The 17965-nt window shown below is 41.0% G+C and overlaps 1 protein-coding gene and 1 non-coding gene across 2 annotated transcripts in view; one reads left to right on the top strand and one right to left on the bottom strand.

Moving 5' to 3' along the window:
• The window catches only part of HERC6 (HECT and RLD domain containing E3 ubiquitin protein ligase family member 6), a 66488-nt gene extending 57724 nt beyond the window's left edge, over positions 1–8764 (bottom strand). The window contains 6 exon segments of the mRNA XM_059924325.1: positions 164–240; positions 2169–2328; positions 2465–2471; positions 3056–3109; positions 4665–5263; positions 8707–8764. Of these exon segments, the coding sequence (XP_059780308.1) occupies positions 164–240; positions 2169–2328; positions 2465–2471; positions 3056–3109; positions 4665–5263; positions 8707–8764 (955 nt within the window).
• Positions 8765–17639: 8875 nt separating this feature from the next.
• LOC132366818 (U6 spliceosomal RNA) lies at positions 17640–17746 on the top strand. Its single transcript, XR_009503541.1, has one exon. It is a non-coding gene; the product is annotated as a U6 spliceosomal RNA (small nuclear RNA).
• Positions 17747–17965: the final 219 nt, after the last annotated feature.

Below are 17965 nucleotides of genomic sequence, written 5' to 3'. Positions count from 1 at the left end.
TTTTTTTCAGATTCCATATATATATGTGTGTTAACATACGGTATTTGTTTTTCTCTCTCTGACTTACTTCACTCTGTATGACAGACTCGAGGTACAGGTATCATTCTTATACAAAAGATTACTTCCTGATGACACGCAGGAGATCCAAGAAGACTTTTTTTACCTTCTGATAGGTCCAGGGAGTGGTGGCATCCACAGGAATCTTGTATAATTTTTATACGAGTCAGAGTTTCTATCTTCCTATAATAAAAATGATACAAAATCTATTAATCCTTCTTCAGATTGGGTCACCAAGTGGACTACAGATATTTTAACTTATTTTCTTGTATTTCTGTACTATTGGGTTGGCTAAAAAGTTTGTTCGGGGTTTTCCATAACATCTTATGGAAAACCCCGAACAAACTTTTTATTCCAAAGCCTTCAAGCTATTTTAACATGTCATCAACATGTACAAAGGTGCAGGGCAGAATCCAAGACAATATATAATTCAAAAGTGAATTGGGGGACTTCCCTGGTGGCGTAGTGGTTAAGAATCTGCCTGCCAATGCAGGGGACACGGGTTCAAGCCCTGGTCTGGGAAGATCCCACATGCCGCGGAGCAACTAAGCCTGTGCACCACAACTACTGAGCCTGCGCTCTAGAGCCCGGGAACCACAACTACTGAGCCCGTGTACTGTACTACTGAAGCCCGCGTGTCTAGAGCCCGTGCTCCGCAACAAGAGAAGCAACCACAATGAGAAGCCCACGCACCCCAACGAAGAGTAGCCCCTGCTCTCCGCAACTAGAGAAAGCCCGCGTGCGCCCAGCAATGAAGACCCAATGCAGCCAAAAATAAATGAATAAATTAATTAATTATTAATAAATTTTTTTTAAAAAAAGTGAATTGGGCTTTTGAATTATTGGGCTTTTAACACATTGTATAATGTACTAACTTTTATGCTATACTTATGCTATACTTATCAGCCTAAAAGAAAAATAAATTTCTTCACACACATATAGTCCAGGGCTTTAGAATTTATAGAGTACTGTCATCTACATCACCTATCTCACCCTGTGAGATAAAGATACCACTAGGTTGATTCCTATTAAATTGCCATTTTTGTGGATCAAAAACATAACTATCAGCAATTTCACACGGTTCAACCTAGGAAAACTCAGAGAGGTGAACTGCTGTCAGTTGTAGAACAGACTCAAACCTCAGGCTTTTCATTCCAAGTTCGGTGCTCATTCCCCCAAGCCACAGCAATCTCTTACACAATTTAATGAGCAGAGAAAGTAACAAAAGGTAACCTCCTAGCATTAAAAAACACGCTTTTGAAAATTTCCAATGCACGTAATTCATGAACACACAGTTCAGACTGCTTGTCAAATCCTTTGGCCTAGGAAGCTGTGTGTGAGGATGTGATTTTTTCCCCCGATTTTACTAAGTAAAATATTAGGATCCACTGGCTTATGACAAGCCAAAAGGTTATGTTGGGAGGAAAACCTTTCCTCTTCCAACTTGTGTCCCATGACTGGGGACCTGCAAATTAACTGAGTATATACAGATTAACAGGAGAAAAAGGCAAAGTTTATCTACACGTACAGACAGGAGCTCCCAGTAATGGAAAATTTGTACAATAGCCTGAGTAGAGGTGTACATATATTAACTTAGCAAAAGGGTTTTTTTTAGGGCTTCAGTGGGAGAGGATGGAAGGTTCAATTGGGTTTTTTGATGCTGATTGGGCGGTCTGTCTTTACAACAGCTGAATTCATAGGAAACTCCCTCAAAGGAGGGTTAATGGCAGTTGTATTTTCAGGAGACCCTGTTTTAGTCAGGTAAGATGTCTCTGTGAATTTTCTGTAGCTCAAATATTTTCGCTTTAAAATAATCTTTACACCAACTCTGGAGGTCCAAGTGGGTCCCACAGTTATTTCCAGTACCTAAGATTAAGATCACAGGGTCACAGGTTCTCACTTCATGCTGCCCTGCTCTTTCACAGACTCTAATTAAATAATAACTGGTGTTATACCTTGTTTTCCCGCCTCCTTCCCTCACTACACTGTAACCCGTGAGGTTAGGGACCGTGTTTGTTACAGCCGTCTTTGGACCCTGGCATCTTGCATGGTGCCTGGCACATGAAACTCAAAAATACTGAATGAATAAATGAATGAATTAAAATACGTACTTAGGCGCAAAATTTATTTCCTTAAATTCTCCAGTTCCCAGCTGTCCTTCAGAACCAGATCCCCACGTGAAGACCCTTCCTTTGTGACAGCCGGCCAGGGAGTGCTGCTTTCCACAGCTCACCGGACCAACATGTAGAGTTTCCAATGCCGGAATTCGTTCTTTAGGAACAAAAACAAAACCAAACCTCCCACAAGATTGTTAATTTAATACCAAGTTTAAGAAAGGACTTTTCTTGAAAAGGAAGGGTCTCTGGGATTTCCCATCTCTTCCAATGACTTTTAAATCAAGGCCTACCGTCCACCTTAAAGGTGTGAAGGAAATAGGCTCAATGTGTGGCACTGTCCTTATGGGAATACGGCTGCTATTTAAAAGGGTGGGCATGTGGAGGAGGGGAACCTGTAAGGACTTGTTGCTTGCCCTAACATTGCTCTATGAGGGTGGAGTCAAAACCCAGCCAGATAAAGGAGAGAAGATGGGATCACCCCTCCTCCATTCCTCTGACTTTCCAGCCCTGAAGAGGGAGAATAGTGAATCCTTTGCTAAGGGCAGGGAGCCTGCCTGAGTGTGAGAGGCAGTTGCCAGTGGCACTCACAGTGAAGAGTGCAGTAACATGCCTCCCAATGGGCCAGATGTGCCCACAAATGAAAACCTGAGCACATTTCCCTACAGGACAATCCAAACTGTTCTCCCAAAGCATTTGTCTCTGAATTATTAGAGGTTTGAAGTTAAGCACATCATTACCGGTAAAGTTTTTGTTAACACTTAAGTTTTCTTTTTCTTTTTTAATCTTGTGATCTTATCCTTTTCAATGATTTACTTTGCAAACTATGCAACAATAAAAAAATTCCCAAAGATTCATACACTCATGAAGGTGGAAACTGGTACCTTCTTCCGGGAGAAGAATTTGGCTTTAAGTATCACGCTGTCCCTAATTTCCACCTGAAGGGGGTCAGAATATGCCACCCCAAAATATGCCACTTTGGCCTAAGGATGACTTTGGGCTGAAGGCCATTGAGAATCAACAGCTGCAGGAAGAGTTCTCTGCCTTCCCCTTATCAACTTAAAAGCATAAATTTGTGAAGTTGGCATGAATTTCTCCTGTGAAGGTGCACCCCCCTTCCATACCAGGAAGAAAAGAATGACTCTTATCACCAGAGCTGGCACTGAGATGAGTCTGCATAAACAGCCCTTAGTAAAGTAACCCTTATCTTCCATTAGTTTCCCTCATATAGTTCTTTTTTTTTTTTAAAGATGTTCATTATTTGTATCTTTTTTTTTTTTTTTTTAATTTGTTTTATTTTTGGCTGCGTTGGGTCTTCATTGCTGCACAAGGGCTTTCTCTAGTTGCAGTGAGGGGGGGCTACTCTTCATTGCCGCGTGGGCTTCTCATTGCAGTGGCTTCTCTTGCTGCGGAGCACGGGCTCTAGGTGCACAGGCTTCAGTAGTTGTGGCTCGTGGGCTCTAGAGCACAGGCTCAGTAGTTGTGGCTCACGGGCTGAGCTGCTCCGAAGCATGTGGGATCTTCCCGGACCAGGGCTCGAACCCGCATCCCCTACACTGGCAGGCGGATTCTCAACCACTGTGCCACCAGGGAAGGCCTCCCTAATATATTTCAAAGACATTTCCCCACAATTGATCATCCCTCAAAACCCAAACCCCCTGTTCTTTGTTAAATGGCATATAAGCTCCTAAGTCTAACCACTTCTTGAGTTTCACTTCTTCTCTGTGAACTCCTGTGCACATAAAATATTCATAAAGTTGTAAGGTTTTTTTCTCGTTAATCTGTCTTTGTCAGTTTAGTTCACAGGCCCTCAGTATAAGAACTAAGAGGGTAGAGGAAAAGTTTTTCCTCCAGACACATCTTTTGGAATTTAAGTAAGTAATCAGAAATTTGGTCAAATATTTACTTACAATAATGTCAATCATACTATTATTTATAAATGGCCCTGATGAGAAAAAAACAAACTTCCACAAGAGGAGAATAACTGAATTGTACTGTCAGAACCTGGAACGTTATGCAACAATTTAAAATTTATTTTAAAAAAATACATAATAAAAGGGCAATATGTTCATGATATTATGTTTGACGAAAACGCAATTTACAGAGTTAAATTCTGCGTATATAAAACTGTATAATGACATGATTTTATAAAGATTAAATATATAATAGGAAAAAAAGGTTAAAAAAAATGCATCAAAATATTAGCAGTTGTCTTTGGGTGTTAGAATAATAAGCGATTTCTTTCCCTGTGTCTCTATTGATACAATAATAATAGCAAAATGCTATTATACATGTTTTTAATCTGAAGAAAAAAGACGCCCTAGGGTATTTCTCAGGGAGTTTCAGGTGTCCAAACCACAAACCACGTTTGCAAGGTCACTCTGTTCCAGATAGATTCGCAGACGTAAGGGCTGGTCCCAAAAGGCATCTCTGTGCAAAGGAACGCTGTGCAGTTCAGCGCAACTTTCAGTTTCGTTTTGAAGACGGAACTACTGGAAACCGAAACAAAGCCGAGGCGCGTCCGGAAAACGAAACGGGAGGCGTTGCGCTCAGGCTGCGCGGGGCTCCGTTTCCCGGTCTCCGGCGGGCCGGCCGCCCCACGATGCCCCGCCCCGCGCGCCCCGCGCCCGGCGCCCCGCTTCCCGCGCCCCCGCGCGCCCCGCCCCACGATGCCCCGCCCCGCGCGCCCCGCGCCCGGCGCCCCGCTTCCCGCGCCCCCGCGCGCCCCGCGCCCTTCCGGCCCAGCTGGTCCCGGCTGTCGGCCCCGCACGACCGGGTGGCGCCGTCGCTCGGCGGCGGCAGCAGCGAGCCACGCTCCCCGCCGGCCGCCCGCAGCGGCGCGTTGCCGCGGGTCCCCCCGCCGCCGTCTCCGGCGGTCCGCGATCCGGCCGAAGTACGGGCCGCTCCCGCGCCCAGCCGCCTGCCCGAATCCGCGCGCTCTGCCGGCTCCGGCACCCACAGGCTAGGGACGGGTGCTCGCCGACGTCCCAGGAAACGGGAGGCTGGGTGAGCCGCGCCCTCGCGGGCGGCCCCCTGATGTCCAGCTCGCTCCCCGCGAACGGCTTTCGGGTGTCGAACCCGGGCGCCAAGTGCTGAGAAGCAGAGGGACTCCGGAGGAAGAGCGCCCGAATGTGCATCCCGGCCAAGCCCCTTGAGAGCCCCGTGACGCTGGGCAAGTTACTTACCGATTCTGTGCCTCGGCTACCACGTCTATGAAACGTGGACAGTAATACAGCAAATCTAATCTGTTAGGATAATGCAACTGATAATAAACTGTGGTGGAATAATGCCTAGAGTACTTAATAAAAGCACCTGCGTGCCAGCCCTCTTCTAGACGGCGTTTGGCACTGGAAAGGCAAAATCCTCATGGAGCTTTTACATCCTCCCATTTATAAACAGATAAATAAATATTTTGTATGATGTCAAGTGGCAACGTGAAGAAAAATAAAACAGTAAAGGAATGGAGGGCGAGGGCAGAAGGAACTAGCCTTTTTTGATAAGATATCAGGGAAGACCTCTCCGATGAAGTGGCATTTGAGCAGAGAGCCGATGGGACCCGGGAAATGAGGGAATGAGTCACTCTCATATCTAAGCGTGCAGGGTGAAGTGGAGCCTTTGGAGGCTTTTGAAAAGAGAAGTGACATGATCTGACGTTAGTTTTAAAAGAATTATTCCGGCTGCCATGTAGAAAATCACAGAACAAAAACGGAAGCAGAAAAGCCAGTTAGGGGAAGCTGCTGTGAGAGCCCGGGACAGAAGGATGACGCTGAGTCCAGGACTGAGGTGATACCCTAGCGGGGAAGAGAGAAGAAATGATCACTTTCAGCATGTTTTAAAAGTCAGAGGCGACAGATTGGATGATGAATTGGAAGTGGGAGGAAAGAAGGAAAGGGATTAGGGTTACTCCGAGGTTGGCCAGAGCAACTGGGGTGAAAGGTGGTACCCTTTACGGGAGTGGGAACCCCGAGAGAGGCACCAGTTTGGGGCTGATGGATCAGGAGTCCAGTCTGGTAATAACTGTGAGACGCTTATTATACAAGGAGGCAATAAGCTCAATCATTCTGGAGTTGGGGAGAGACGTTGAGGTGGTCATCAAACTGGGAATCATCAATGTAGAGATGATACTTAAAGCCAGAAGACTGAATGAGATCACCCACGGGGTAAGTGTGTTAAGCATGTAACAGAGGACTGATCTTAGGAGAAAAACCAGGAAGGGCGGTGTGCAAGTGAAGCAAGTGAAGCAAGTGAAGAATAAGGGAATGATTAACTCTGTCAATTGCTTGTGGAGCAAGGTTGAGTGTTGATCTTTAGGTTTGGCCAAATGGAGGTTATTGGTGACTGTGACAGCATTAGCCATCATCAGCATTATTGTTTTATTTATCTTATTATAGCATCCATTTATATACTCTCAGCTCACCTCTCCTTACTACTACATTTTAAGTAAAGACAAGAATAAATGTCCTTTGCTTTTCTACCTCAAGAGGGTCTAGCTCGTGGTAGAGGCTAATAAGTATGTATTGGACAAATGGGTTAATGAGTGGTGAGTAAATGAGTATCGGTCATACTTCTGGTTCCATTTCATTATGTACCATATGTAACCTTTTTCTGAATAGTAATTTCCTAAATGTTTATCACTTTCCTTAGGCATAAGACACTGAGCCCTCATATTAAGTTCTTTAACATGAAATCTACTGGAGAACTAAACTGTAAATGTACTGTATCATTTTGTGTCCCCACCACCTAGCACAGTGTGTGTCACATAAAAAGAACTCAATAAATGTTAGTGAGATAGTGAATAAATTAAAGAAATTGAGAACATTTGAGAAAGATGTAATCCTCAATTCATCTGTGTTCATGCGCTTGGAAATAGTAGCTCCCAGTTACTGAATGTTTACCATGTGTTGACTATTGTATATAAAATTTCTAATTTAATTCTTTCAACAGCTTTTCTCAGTTAAGGTTCTTTTGGCTGCAAGTGACAGAAAATATGACCTAAGCTCGCTTAAGCAAAAGGGAAATTTACTGGTAGATTGCATTATTATTATTCAGAAATATTTGCTGCCCCTCTCCACCCTATGGCATCAAGCTTGAGTATGTGAATTTGTTCTGGCCAATGACAAGCAGGAAGCATCCTCCAGGCAGATGGTTTAGGAGCTAGTACTTATTTTCCCTACTACTCTCTTTTCCCTCTATTACAACTGGTGATTTTCCAAACAGAGATTGCTCCAATCATCCTGGGTCCCAGATCAAAATCTAGCAGAGTTGCAGTCATTCTGTGTAACTAAGTGAGAAATAAATCTTTGTTGTTGTAAGCCCCTGAGCTTTTGGGTGTTTGTTATCACACAGAGAGCATAACTTAGCCTCTTCTGACAGTCACATAACTGAAAAGTCCATCGTCATGGCTGATTTTGGGAAGTGCTGTCAAGAAGGGCTTATACAATGTCCGAGAGACTGCATTTCTCTGTATCTCTTCATTCTGCCTCTTGCTATCAGGACTTCATCTTCAGGCTCCAAGCAGCGTAACTGCACAATTCCAGAATCTCCTCTGAAGTGGCAAGAGGGTTACAGCAGCTCTAAACTTTATATCCAGCTCTCAGCTTCACAGCCTGCGAAGAATCTGCTCACAAACAAAAGCCGTGGTGTTTAGCCATGATGCCCTCAGTGGGCCAATTTGGGTCACATGTCCTCTCCTGAGCCGATCAGATCTGCCTGCAAGAATGTCTCATGAGCACGCGTTCTGAGAGTGAGGAGTAAGCAGGTTCCCCAGTGAAAGCTGGGCATGTTGCTGGAAGAAGTGGGGGATAGATGCCAAGGAGGTAAGCAACAAGGATCCTCTACATCAATCACAGAAACTAAGCAGTGTTGTCATTCCCATTTTGTAGGTAAGGAATCAAGGCTCAGAGAGTTTTGCTAACTTGTTTGACGATACGTGCATATAAGTGGCAGGATTTTAACATTGACTAATTTGACTAGAAAGCCTATTTAATTTCTACTATAACATACCTGCTGACCTTTAACAAATAGAATGCCATATATTTCTCCAGCAAAGGTGGGTTTGTTTGGGATCGGTGAAGAATTGCAATCTGGGGTCTGCAATCATGGTGAACCATGTGCAAATCCCCCCATGGCAAGAGAAGAACACGTTTATAGAGGGGAAAAGGAAGTTGGGAGGACTGTAGTAAGCTAAGAGTCCATGGCTTTTCATTGGCTGAGTCCTTGCCAGGGAAGTCCTTTTTCTTCCTGTTGGGCTCTGCTATTGTCCAGGGCCTGAGAGCTCCCCCTTCTGGTCTCCCAAGTCCATTTAATTGAGGTTTCTGTTATAATAATTTTTGCACACTTTTGAGTCCTGACCTCTCCTCTCGGGCCCCCTTTGGGTTAATGGCACATCCTCACAACCCTTCCATCTAGACAATTCCAATTCATCGTATATTCTCTCCCCATTGCAAAATCTTCCCCTAATCAATTAGTTGCTGAAGGATGTAGGCTCATATCAGCATCATATTTTCTATCCACTTTATATCTCCACCACTCCTACCCTGGTTCAGTTTTTTTGCAATAACATCTGACATGTCTGTATCTCTAATATCTGGCATCTCTAATCAATCTTTTACTTTCTCCTAAGAGTTATCTGCAGAAGACACAGTTCTGATCATGTCTTAACTGTTCTAATGGTTGTTGGCCTATTGCTACAGAAATAATAAACACAAAATCCTTTGCGTATAATATAAAGCCCTCCATGATCTGCTTGTTTGATGTTTCCAGCTGCATTTCACCAACAATTACAGACATATCTTGTTCTCTCTCTCTGTCTACTGTCACAACGAACAACTTGCCTTTTCCTTCCTGATTTTTTCCAAATCCATCCCTTTGTTCACTTTGAGAAGAGGAATTTCCTCTTCTCCATTTGTTTACAGAAATAGTATGTCTCAAATGCTTCATCTCTGTGAAGTTCTTGGACTTAACAGTATCAGTTACTCCCTTCTGGGCTCCTACAACACATGCTGACCTCAGTACACACACACTCCCATGATTTCACTCTGTATGGCTATGTTATTTCACCTTTGCCCAACCAACTCCGGAAAGGACCTTAATCATCTCTGCAGGCTCACCAAACCCTAGCAAAGTGTCTATTACACAATACATGCTAAATATAGTGCCTGGCACTTAACAGGCATTCAATGACTATTAGGTGAACTAATTAGGTAAAATTCATGGTTAATTTTTTTTAATATTTACTGAATGTCTACTAGGGGTATAACAAGGAGGGAAAAAATAATAATAATTACTATTTACATTAGTATTTACTTTAGACTTTGTAAAGTCCTTCCAGCTGTTTTACTTGCTGTGTCCTCATAAGCACCGAGTAAGCAGGCAGGAGAGGGAACACTGTCTCTGTTTCACAGATAAAGAACTTAGGCTCAGAGAAGTCAAAGTGATTGGTCTTGAATTACAGATCAGTGAGCTGAACAGCCCATGGGTTTTCTTTCCACTTTATAACCATGTCTGATGAGCTTCCCTTTCTCAGAGAACACACAGGTAAAAAACAGAAAAGCAACAGACATTGATTGTCATTGTATCTTTAAAATCAGACTTTGAAGATTATTTATACCTAATATCTCATACCAACAGCCTATTTTCCTTTTTTTTTTTTTTACTAATTTTCCCTAACCGTGATTTTTGGAGGACAAGAGAATGAGAAATGGGAAAGAAAATAAAATTTCTTAACTACCCACCAAATGCCAGTTTCTCTCACAACACATTTCCCCATTTCGGCTTGGCAACCACCCTGTAAGGTCCCATGTATTATACCCCATACAGATATGAATAACTGCAGTCTCAGGAAATTGTAGTGACTTGCTCAAGATAAAGAGTAAGATAAATGCGGGACCAGATTCAAACCACGCCTCCTTCTCTACCCTCTTTCCACCAAACAGCACTGACTCAAAGTGAGGTGAGAAGGATGTTAGAAGGGGGATGAGAGAGAGGATGAGCTTACAAAAGGTCATCATGGAACACGTGGGGTTGAGGGAAGCAGAATAAACCAGGTAGGAGTAGGGGAAATGGGCCTGAGGTCAATCCTTGAGGATCAGCTGGAAGGACATCTGAGAAGAGGTAAGGGTATTGCATTTCCATTGCTTTCCTCTGCCATCCTCTTCCTAGACCCACTTCTGCTTAACCCCCAATGCTTCTGAGTTCAAAGCCTATCTCCATGCTGCTTAGCCAGGACAGCCCTTAGACGGGACAAATAAATGGTAAATGGACCGCACCCCATGTATTAGCTTGGTTTATGATCACACTCTAGCTGCCATCCCAGCTACCTCCGGAAGGCTCCCTGGAAAATGTCATCCAGTGACTCTTCACAAATGCACAAGACAATTAGGAGAGCCAGTACTAGTCAGTGGGAGAAGAAACTGCCCGCTCAAACCCTAACCTTTCAGGCTCCTTAGAGATAATAAGTGGTAGTTTTGAATTTTAACTCTAGGTGGCAGTATTAGCCAACCCGATCCTTTACTCTTAGGCAACAAGTTCATCTATTTTTTATGGTTGACAAATTAATAATGGTTGACATCTCTTTTCTATAGGTAATCTTATAAATATCCACAAGGATGTTTATAATTTTCTTTCCCATGCTCATTGTAAGGTATTGGTATTTAAATTACTTAGAAAAAAAATTACAAAACCCTACTCTCACGTATATCACTGCCATAATGCCTTACATTGTAACACTGCGTTTATCTGGAGTCTACCTGCAATCTCAGAGCTCCAGAACATAGTCCTGAACTGGGAAGAAAGAGGAAAAGTGCCTCTGAATCCTAGAAATCGTTGCCACTCAAGCCAGGGTATTCTAAACATGTTACGCAATAACAAATTGAGGACTGCCCAAGGTTTGTCTTTAAAACACTGCTTAACTTAATTGGTTAACCTATGTGAACCAGTGAAGCTTTCCTTGTAAGTTAGGATTAGTTTCACCTGTATATAATTAAAATGCCAAATAACAGTGATTTAACAAGATACAAGTGTATTTCTCTCACACATAAAAAGTCCTGAGATAAGCAGCCAAGGGCTCCTGTGGCACCTCCATGGTTTTTCAGGGACTCAGGCACCTTCTATGCATTTTATCTGAGAACCCAACTTCCACCTTCAAGGTCGCCTCATGTTCCAAGGTGACTGCTGGAGTTCTAGCTATCACAACTCTATTCTAAGCAGCTGGAAAGGAGGAATGAGACTGCTATCCCCCAATTCCCATGCAACACTTCTGCATACATCTGATTAACCAAAACTTGTTTACAAGTAGCTGCATAAGATGCTGGAAAATGTAGTTTTTAGCTGAGCATCTTACAACTCCAAAGAAAATTGGCATTTTGTTACCAAGGAGGAAGGAGAGGATTATTAGGTGGCAATGAGCAGTCTCTCTACAACCAGCAAGGAATTTGAGATGTTTGGTCCAAACATATACAGCAGACAAGGCAGCTTCATGGGTGTGTGACCAGTGTTGTACACTGAGAGGGTCCTGCTCTCAGAAGGCCCTGCACTTAGTTTAATGTTCTGTCTTAACATTTTTAACAACTTTATCTTTGAACTTGTGTTTTACAAGTGCAGTCTGATGTAACATTGGAGTATGCAAGTGAGCAGGGGAGATACATGCTGTAACACTGGAGTATGCAAGTGAGCAGGGGAGATACGTGCAACATGTCTGCTATTTCTTGCCACCCTGTTCACATATAGTGGTCAAGATGCCCCGTGAGCACAAAATCCCATTGGGTCCATGATGTGTGGGACTCAGTGAGACTCAGTGAGACTCAAACCTAGTATAAGGTAAGCAGGTTACATCTACGACTAAGTAATAAGTAGGGACACTGATAGCCCCTAGAGGCGACACTTTCTGTTTGAACAAGAACTGGGCTTCCAACACAGAAGGAAGGCGGTGGCATTCTAAGAAATGCAAAGAAGCAAGAAACCCAACCACACCATTCCTTACTCCCATTAGTTCTCAGTGTCAGGCAACCACTTATGCTGAAAATGATGATATAGAAAGAAACGGAGTCACTATGGAGAACAGTATGGAGGTTCCTTAAAAAACTAAAAATAGAGCTACCATATGATCCTGCAATCCTACTCCTGGGCATATATCTGGAGAAAACCATAATTTGAAAAGGTACATGTATACCCCAGAGTTCATTGCAGCACTGTTTACAATAGCCAAGACATGGAAGCAACCTAAATGTCCATCAACAGAGGAATGGATAAAGAGGATGTTTTATACACACACACACACAGTGGAATATTACTCAGCCATAAAAAAGAATGAAATAATGCCATTTGCAGCAACATGGATGGATCTAGAGATTATCATATTAAGTGAAGTAAGCCAGACAAAGACAAATATATATGATATTGCTTATGTGTGGAATCTAAAAAAAAAAAACATACAAATGAACTTATTTCCAAAACAGAAAGAGACTCACAGACATAGAAAACAAACTTATGGTTACTAAAGGGGAAAGGGGTGTGAGGAGAGGGATAAATCAGGAGTTTGGGATTAACATATACATACTACTATATATAAAATAGATGACCAACAAGGACCTACTGTATAGCACAGGGAATTATATTCAATATTTTATAATAATCTATAAGGGAAAATATTCTGAAAAAATATATGTGTATATATATATATATATATACACACATATATATGTATGTAAAACTGAATCGCTGTGCTGTAAACCTGACATTAACACAGTACTGTAAATCAATTATACTTCAATAACAAATTTTTTTATTAAAAAAATGTGAAAAGTCCAACAAAATTTTGATTTTCCCCATAATGAATACTTTCATACTTTCACTGAAATATCAAATATTATATTCTTTCAAAACTAAAAATAAAGGTTTCCTGTATAATTTTGAGGGTCACTTTGTTAAGCTGGTTAAGTTGTGAATATGTTAAGCTTCCATCTAGTCTCAGAGTGGCAGAGGAGGAAGTCTATTATTTTTAGAGATTCTCAGTGACTAATTTTTTTATTTATAGCCCTAATTTATTTAGATAAACTTCAGCTCACAAACTTTTCCCTGGGATTTGAGGGTTCACTTGAAAGCTAAGTAACTGGGGAAACTAATAAATTACGAAAAGAGTCAATGTGCGGAAAGCGAAATTGCATTATTTAATAAAGAGTTTAAATTATGAAAGAAAAGAAAAGATAGGGCAACCCATAATTCCTTTTCCTTCCTGTCCTGCCTTATCATCAGGCCAAAATTAGAGTGTTGGTAGAACACGTGGGAATCAAGAAGTGGAATAAAACAGTTGAGTTAATTTGGGGCAGTGTTTCCACTATCCTGATAAGGATGAAATACACTTGTAAATAAGAGCTACAAAATACAAAGTGCATAATGTTTATGATTTTGCATACAAGTTAAATGTTTATATTTGCATTTAAAACTGGTATTGCACAATGTAAAGATGAATGGTAGAATTCATGCTAATCATTTAAAATTATATATATATATTTTTGAATAACATTAAGCAAATAAAAACACCATGACAAATTGAAAAAGACTGTGGAAGATGACCTCACCAACACCAAAGAAACAACCAAGCAATAAAGTGGAAGATTAATCACCAAGATGTGGATGTTAGAATGTTTACTATTATTCTTTACCAAACAAACAACTACAAAAGGAAAATGTCAGCAAATTTCTTCCAGCAAGCTGAGACACTGGGAATGTCTGCACAGAAAAAGAGAGCTACCTCGTCGGTTTCAGCAAAAACCACTAGGTTTATATTTTTTCCTGCTTCTACTATTTTGGTAATAGGAACTGAAAGAAGTATTAATACCACATGGGAAGACCTCCCCCACCAAAGAAATCTGAAATATATAGTAAGTGTTTTTTTCTCTCTTTTGTTCATTTTAGATGCTGGTGGTAAACTTCCAAGAGTTGTGATTTTTTTTGAAAAAAACGTATGCCCTTCTTATTAATTTCTAGGATGAAGGGAGAACAATATTTTGCTTTCTAAGGTGACTCTGAAAATGAGCAGTACGAAGCTCCTCAAAAATTAAAATTTTTACCCTTGAAAGGAAAAGATGGGAAAAAAATAGATTATAGAAGAAAATTTTTAAAAATTATATTTTATACCTTTAATTGACTTTTTTTTCCTAGTCTTTGAACACGTGGCTGTGAATTTTCATTTTGCACTGGGCCCCACAAATTATGAAGTTGGCACTGGTGTCAGGGTTTAATAACTCAGACTACGCAAAAACATTTATTTTCTAGATCTTATATAAACTTATTCTCCAGCCTTTGTGCTACAGAGTGGGCAGTGATCTTAAGTTTATCATTTAACTGTCTCCATCTCTTCTTGTTTGAAATGTTGCTTTTCAGGTAAGTACTCCATTTTCAGACATTTTCTTCCTTCCCACTCCCTCCAGCCCTGTGTCAATAATGAAAGTTTGGAAGGAAAAGATAAAGTAATATATCTAAGTCAAAATAGAAGGCTGTTCCCATTACAGATTTCATCAGGAGAGCTCATCATTGTGTCATGAAAGTTTTATGAGAATTTTTTCACACTAGTGTCCTTAACTATTACTAGTTTATAATATGCAGGAAAAGTCAAATCAGAATATAGAAATTCAGTAAAATATGATGTCAGAAACAGTAATCATGAGGAAAGGAGAGTAAAAATGAAGAGTTTTTTAAAATTAGAAATTAAGATAGCAGCAACTTAAAATAATCACATATGGATAGATTACTAATAATCACATATATATAAATTACAATTTAACCACAAAATAAAAAAATCTATAATAGACACACACAAAATAAAGAGAGAGGAATCCAAACAACACTGAAGATAATCATCAAAACACAAGGGAAGAGAAAAAAAGAAGAAGAAAGGAGCAAAAAAGAACTACAAAAACGATTAACATAATGCCAATAAGTACACACATATCAACAATTACTTTAAATGTAAATGGACTAAATGCTCCAATCAAAAGACATAGAGTGGCTGAATGGATACAAAAACAAGACCCATATTTATGCTGCCCACAGGAGACTCACTTCAGATCTAAAGACACACACAGACTGAGTGTGAGGGGATTGGAAAAAAGGTAGTCTATACAAATGGAAATAAAGAGAAAGCCAGGGTAGCAATACTTATATAAGACAAAACGGACTTTAAAATAAAGAATGTTGGGCTTCCCTGATGGCGCAGTGGTTGAGAATCTGCCTGCCAATGCAGGGGACACGGGTTCGAGCCCTGGTCTGGGAAGATCCCACGTGCCGCGGAGCAACTAGGCCTGTGAGCCACAACTACTGAGCCTGCGTGTCTGGAGCCTGTGCTCTGCAACAAGAGAGGCCGCGATAGTGAGAGGCCCGCGCACCGTGATGAAGAGTGGCCCCCACTTGCCACAACTAGAGAAAGCCCTCGCACAGAAACGAAGACCCAACACAGCCATAAATATATAAATAAATAATTAATTAATTAATTAAAAAAAAAAAAGAATGTTACAAAAGACAAAGAAGGATATTATATAATGATCAAGGAATCAATCCAAGAAGAAGATAAAACAATTGTAAATACATATGGACCCAATATAGGAGCACTTAAATTCACAAAGCAAATATTAACAGACATAAAAGGAAAAATTGACAGTAACACACTAAATAGTAGGGGACTTTAATACCCCACTTACATCAATGGACGTATCATCCAGATAGAAAATCAATAAGGAAATACAGGCCTTAAATGACACATTAAACCAAATGGACTTAATTGATATACAGAACATTCCAACCAAAAACAGCAGAATTCACATTCTTTTCGAGAGCACATGGAACATTCTGCAGGATAGATCACATACTAGGCTATAAAACAAGTCTCGGTAAATTTAAGGAAATTGAAATCATATCAAACATCTTTTCCGACCACAGATTATGAGACTAGAAATCAACTACTAGGAAAAAACTGAAAAAAACACAAACTCATGGAGGCTAAGCAAGAAGCTACTAAACGGGGCTTCCCTGGTGGCACAGTGGTTGAGAGTCTGCCTGCCAATGCAGGGGACACGGGTTCGAGCCCTGGTCTGGGAAGATCCCACATGCCGTGGGGCAACTGGGCCCGTGAGCCACAATTGCTGAGGCTGCGCGTCTGGAGCCTGTGCTCCGCAGCACGAGAGCCCGCAATGGTGAGAGGCCCACGCACCACGATGGAGAGTGGCCCCCACTTGCCGCAACTGGGGAAAGCCCTCGTACAGAAACGAAGACCCAACACAGCCATAAGTAAATAAATAAATAAACCCAAAGTTAAAAAAAATATATATATATATATATATATTTAAAAAAAAAAAAACAGAAGCTACTAAACAACCAACGGATCACTGAAGAAGTCGAGGAAGAAAACTTAAAAATACCTGGAGACAAAAGGAAACAAATACACAATGATCCAAAAACTATGGGATGCAGCAAAAGCGGTCCTAAGAGGAAAGTTTAAAGTGATATAAGCCTACCTCAGGAAACAAGAAAAAAATCCCAAAGAAACAACCTAACCTTACATCTAAAGGAATTAGAAAAAGAAAAACAAACAATACCCAGAGTTAGTAGAAGGAAAGAAATCATAAAGATCAGAGCAGAGGGACTTCATGGTGGTCCTGTGGTTAAGACTCCATGCTCCCAGTGCAGGGTGCCCAGGTTCGATCCCTGGTCAGGGAACTAGATCCCACATGTCGCAACTAAAAGATCCCACATGCCGCAATTAAAAGAATTAAAAGAATAAAATACCTAGGAATAAACCTACCAAAGGAGGCCAAAGACCTGTGCTCAGAAAACTATAAAACACTGATGAAAGAAATCAAAGATGAATCAATATTGTGAAAATGACTATACTACACAAAGCAATCTACAGATTTAATGCAATCCCTATCAAATTACCAACGGCATTTTTCATAGAACTAGAAAAAAAATTTTACAATTTGTATGGAAACACAAAAAACCCCAAATAGCCAAAGCAGTCCTGAGAAAGAAAAACGGAGCTGGAGGAATCAGGCTCGCAGACTTCAGACTATACTAAAAAGCTACAGTAATCAAGGCAGTATGGTACTGGCACAAAAACAGAAATATAGATCAATGGAACAGAATAGAAAGCCCAGAGATAAACCCACACACCTATGGTCACCTAATCTATGACAAAGGAGGCAAAAATACACAATGCAGAAAAGACAGGCTCTTCAATAAGTGATACTGGGAAAACTGAACATCTACATGTAAAAAAAATGAAATTAGAACACTCCCTAACACCATACACAAAAATAAACTGAAAATGGATTAAAAACCAAAATGTAAGAAAGACCAGACACTATAAAACTCTTAGAGGAAAACATAGGAAGAACACTCTTTGACATAAATCACAGCAAGATCTTTTTTGACTCACCTCCTAGAATAATGGAAATAAAAACAAAAATAAACAAATGGGTGCTCACTACAGCAGCACATACACTAAAATTGGAATGATACAGAGAAGATTAGCATGGCCCCTGCACAAGGATGACATGCAAATTCGTGAATCGTTCCATATTTTTTAAGCTGGGACAAAGTGAGAGAGTAGCACTGACATATATACAGTACCAAATGTAATATAGATAGCTAGTGGGAAGCAGCTGCATCGCATGGGGAGATCAGCTCAGTGCTCTGTGACCAGCTAGAGGGATGGGATAGGGAGGATGGGAGGGAGACGCAAGAGGGAAGGGATATGGGGATATATGTATACATATAGCTGATTCACTTTGTTATACAGCAGA

The sequence above is a fragment of the Balaenoptera ricei genome, chromosome 5, assembly GCF_028023285.1.
Source record: "Balaenoptera ricei isolate mBalRic1 chromosome 5, mBalRic1.hap2, whole genome shotgun sequence".
NCBI lineage: Eukaryota > Metazoa > Chordata > Mammalia > Artiodactyla > Balaenopteridae > Balaenoptera > Balaenoptera ricei.
This window is presented reverse-complemented; position numbering and strand designations above follow the sequence as displayed.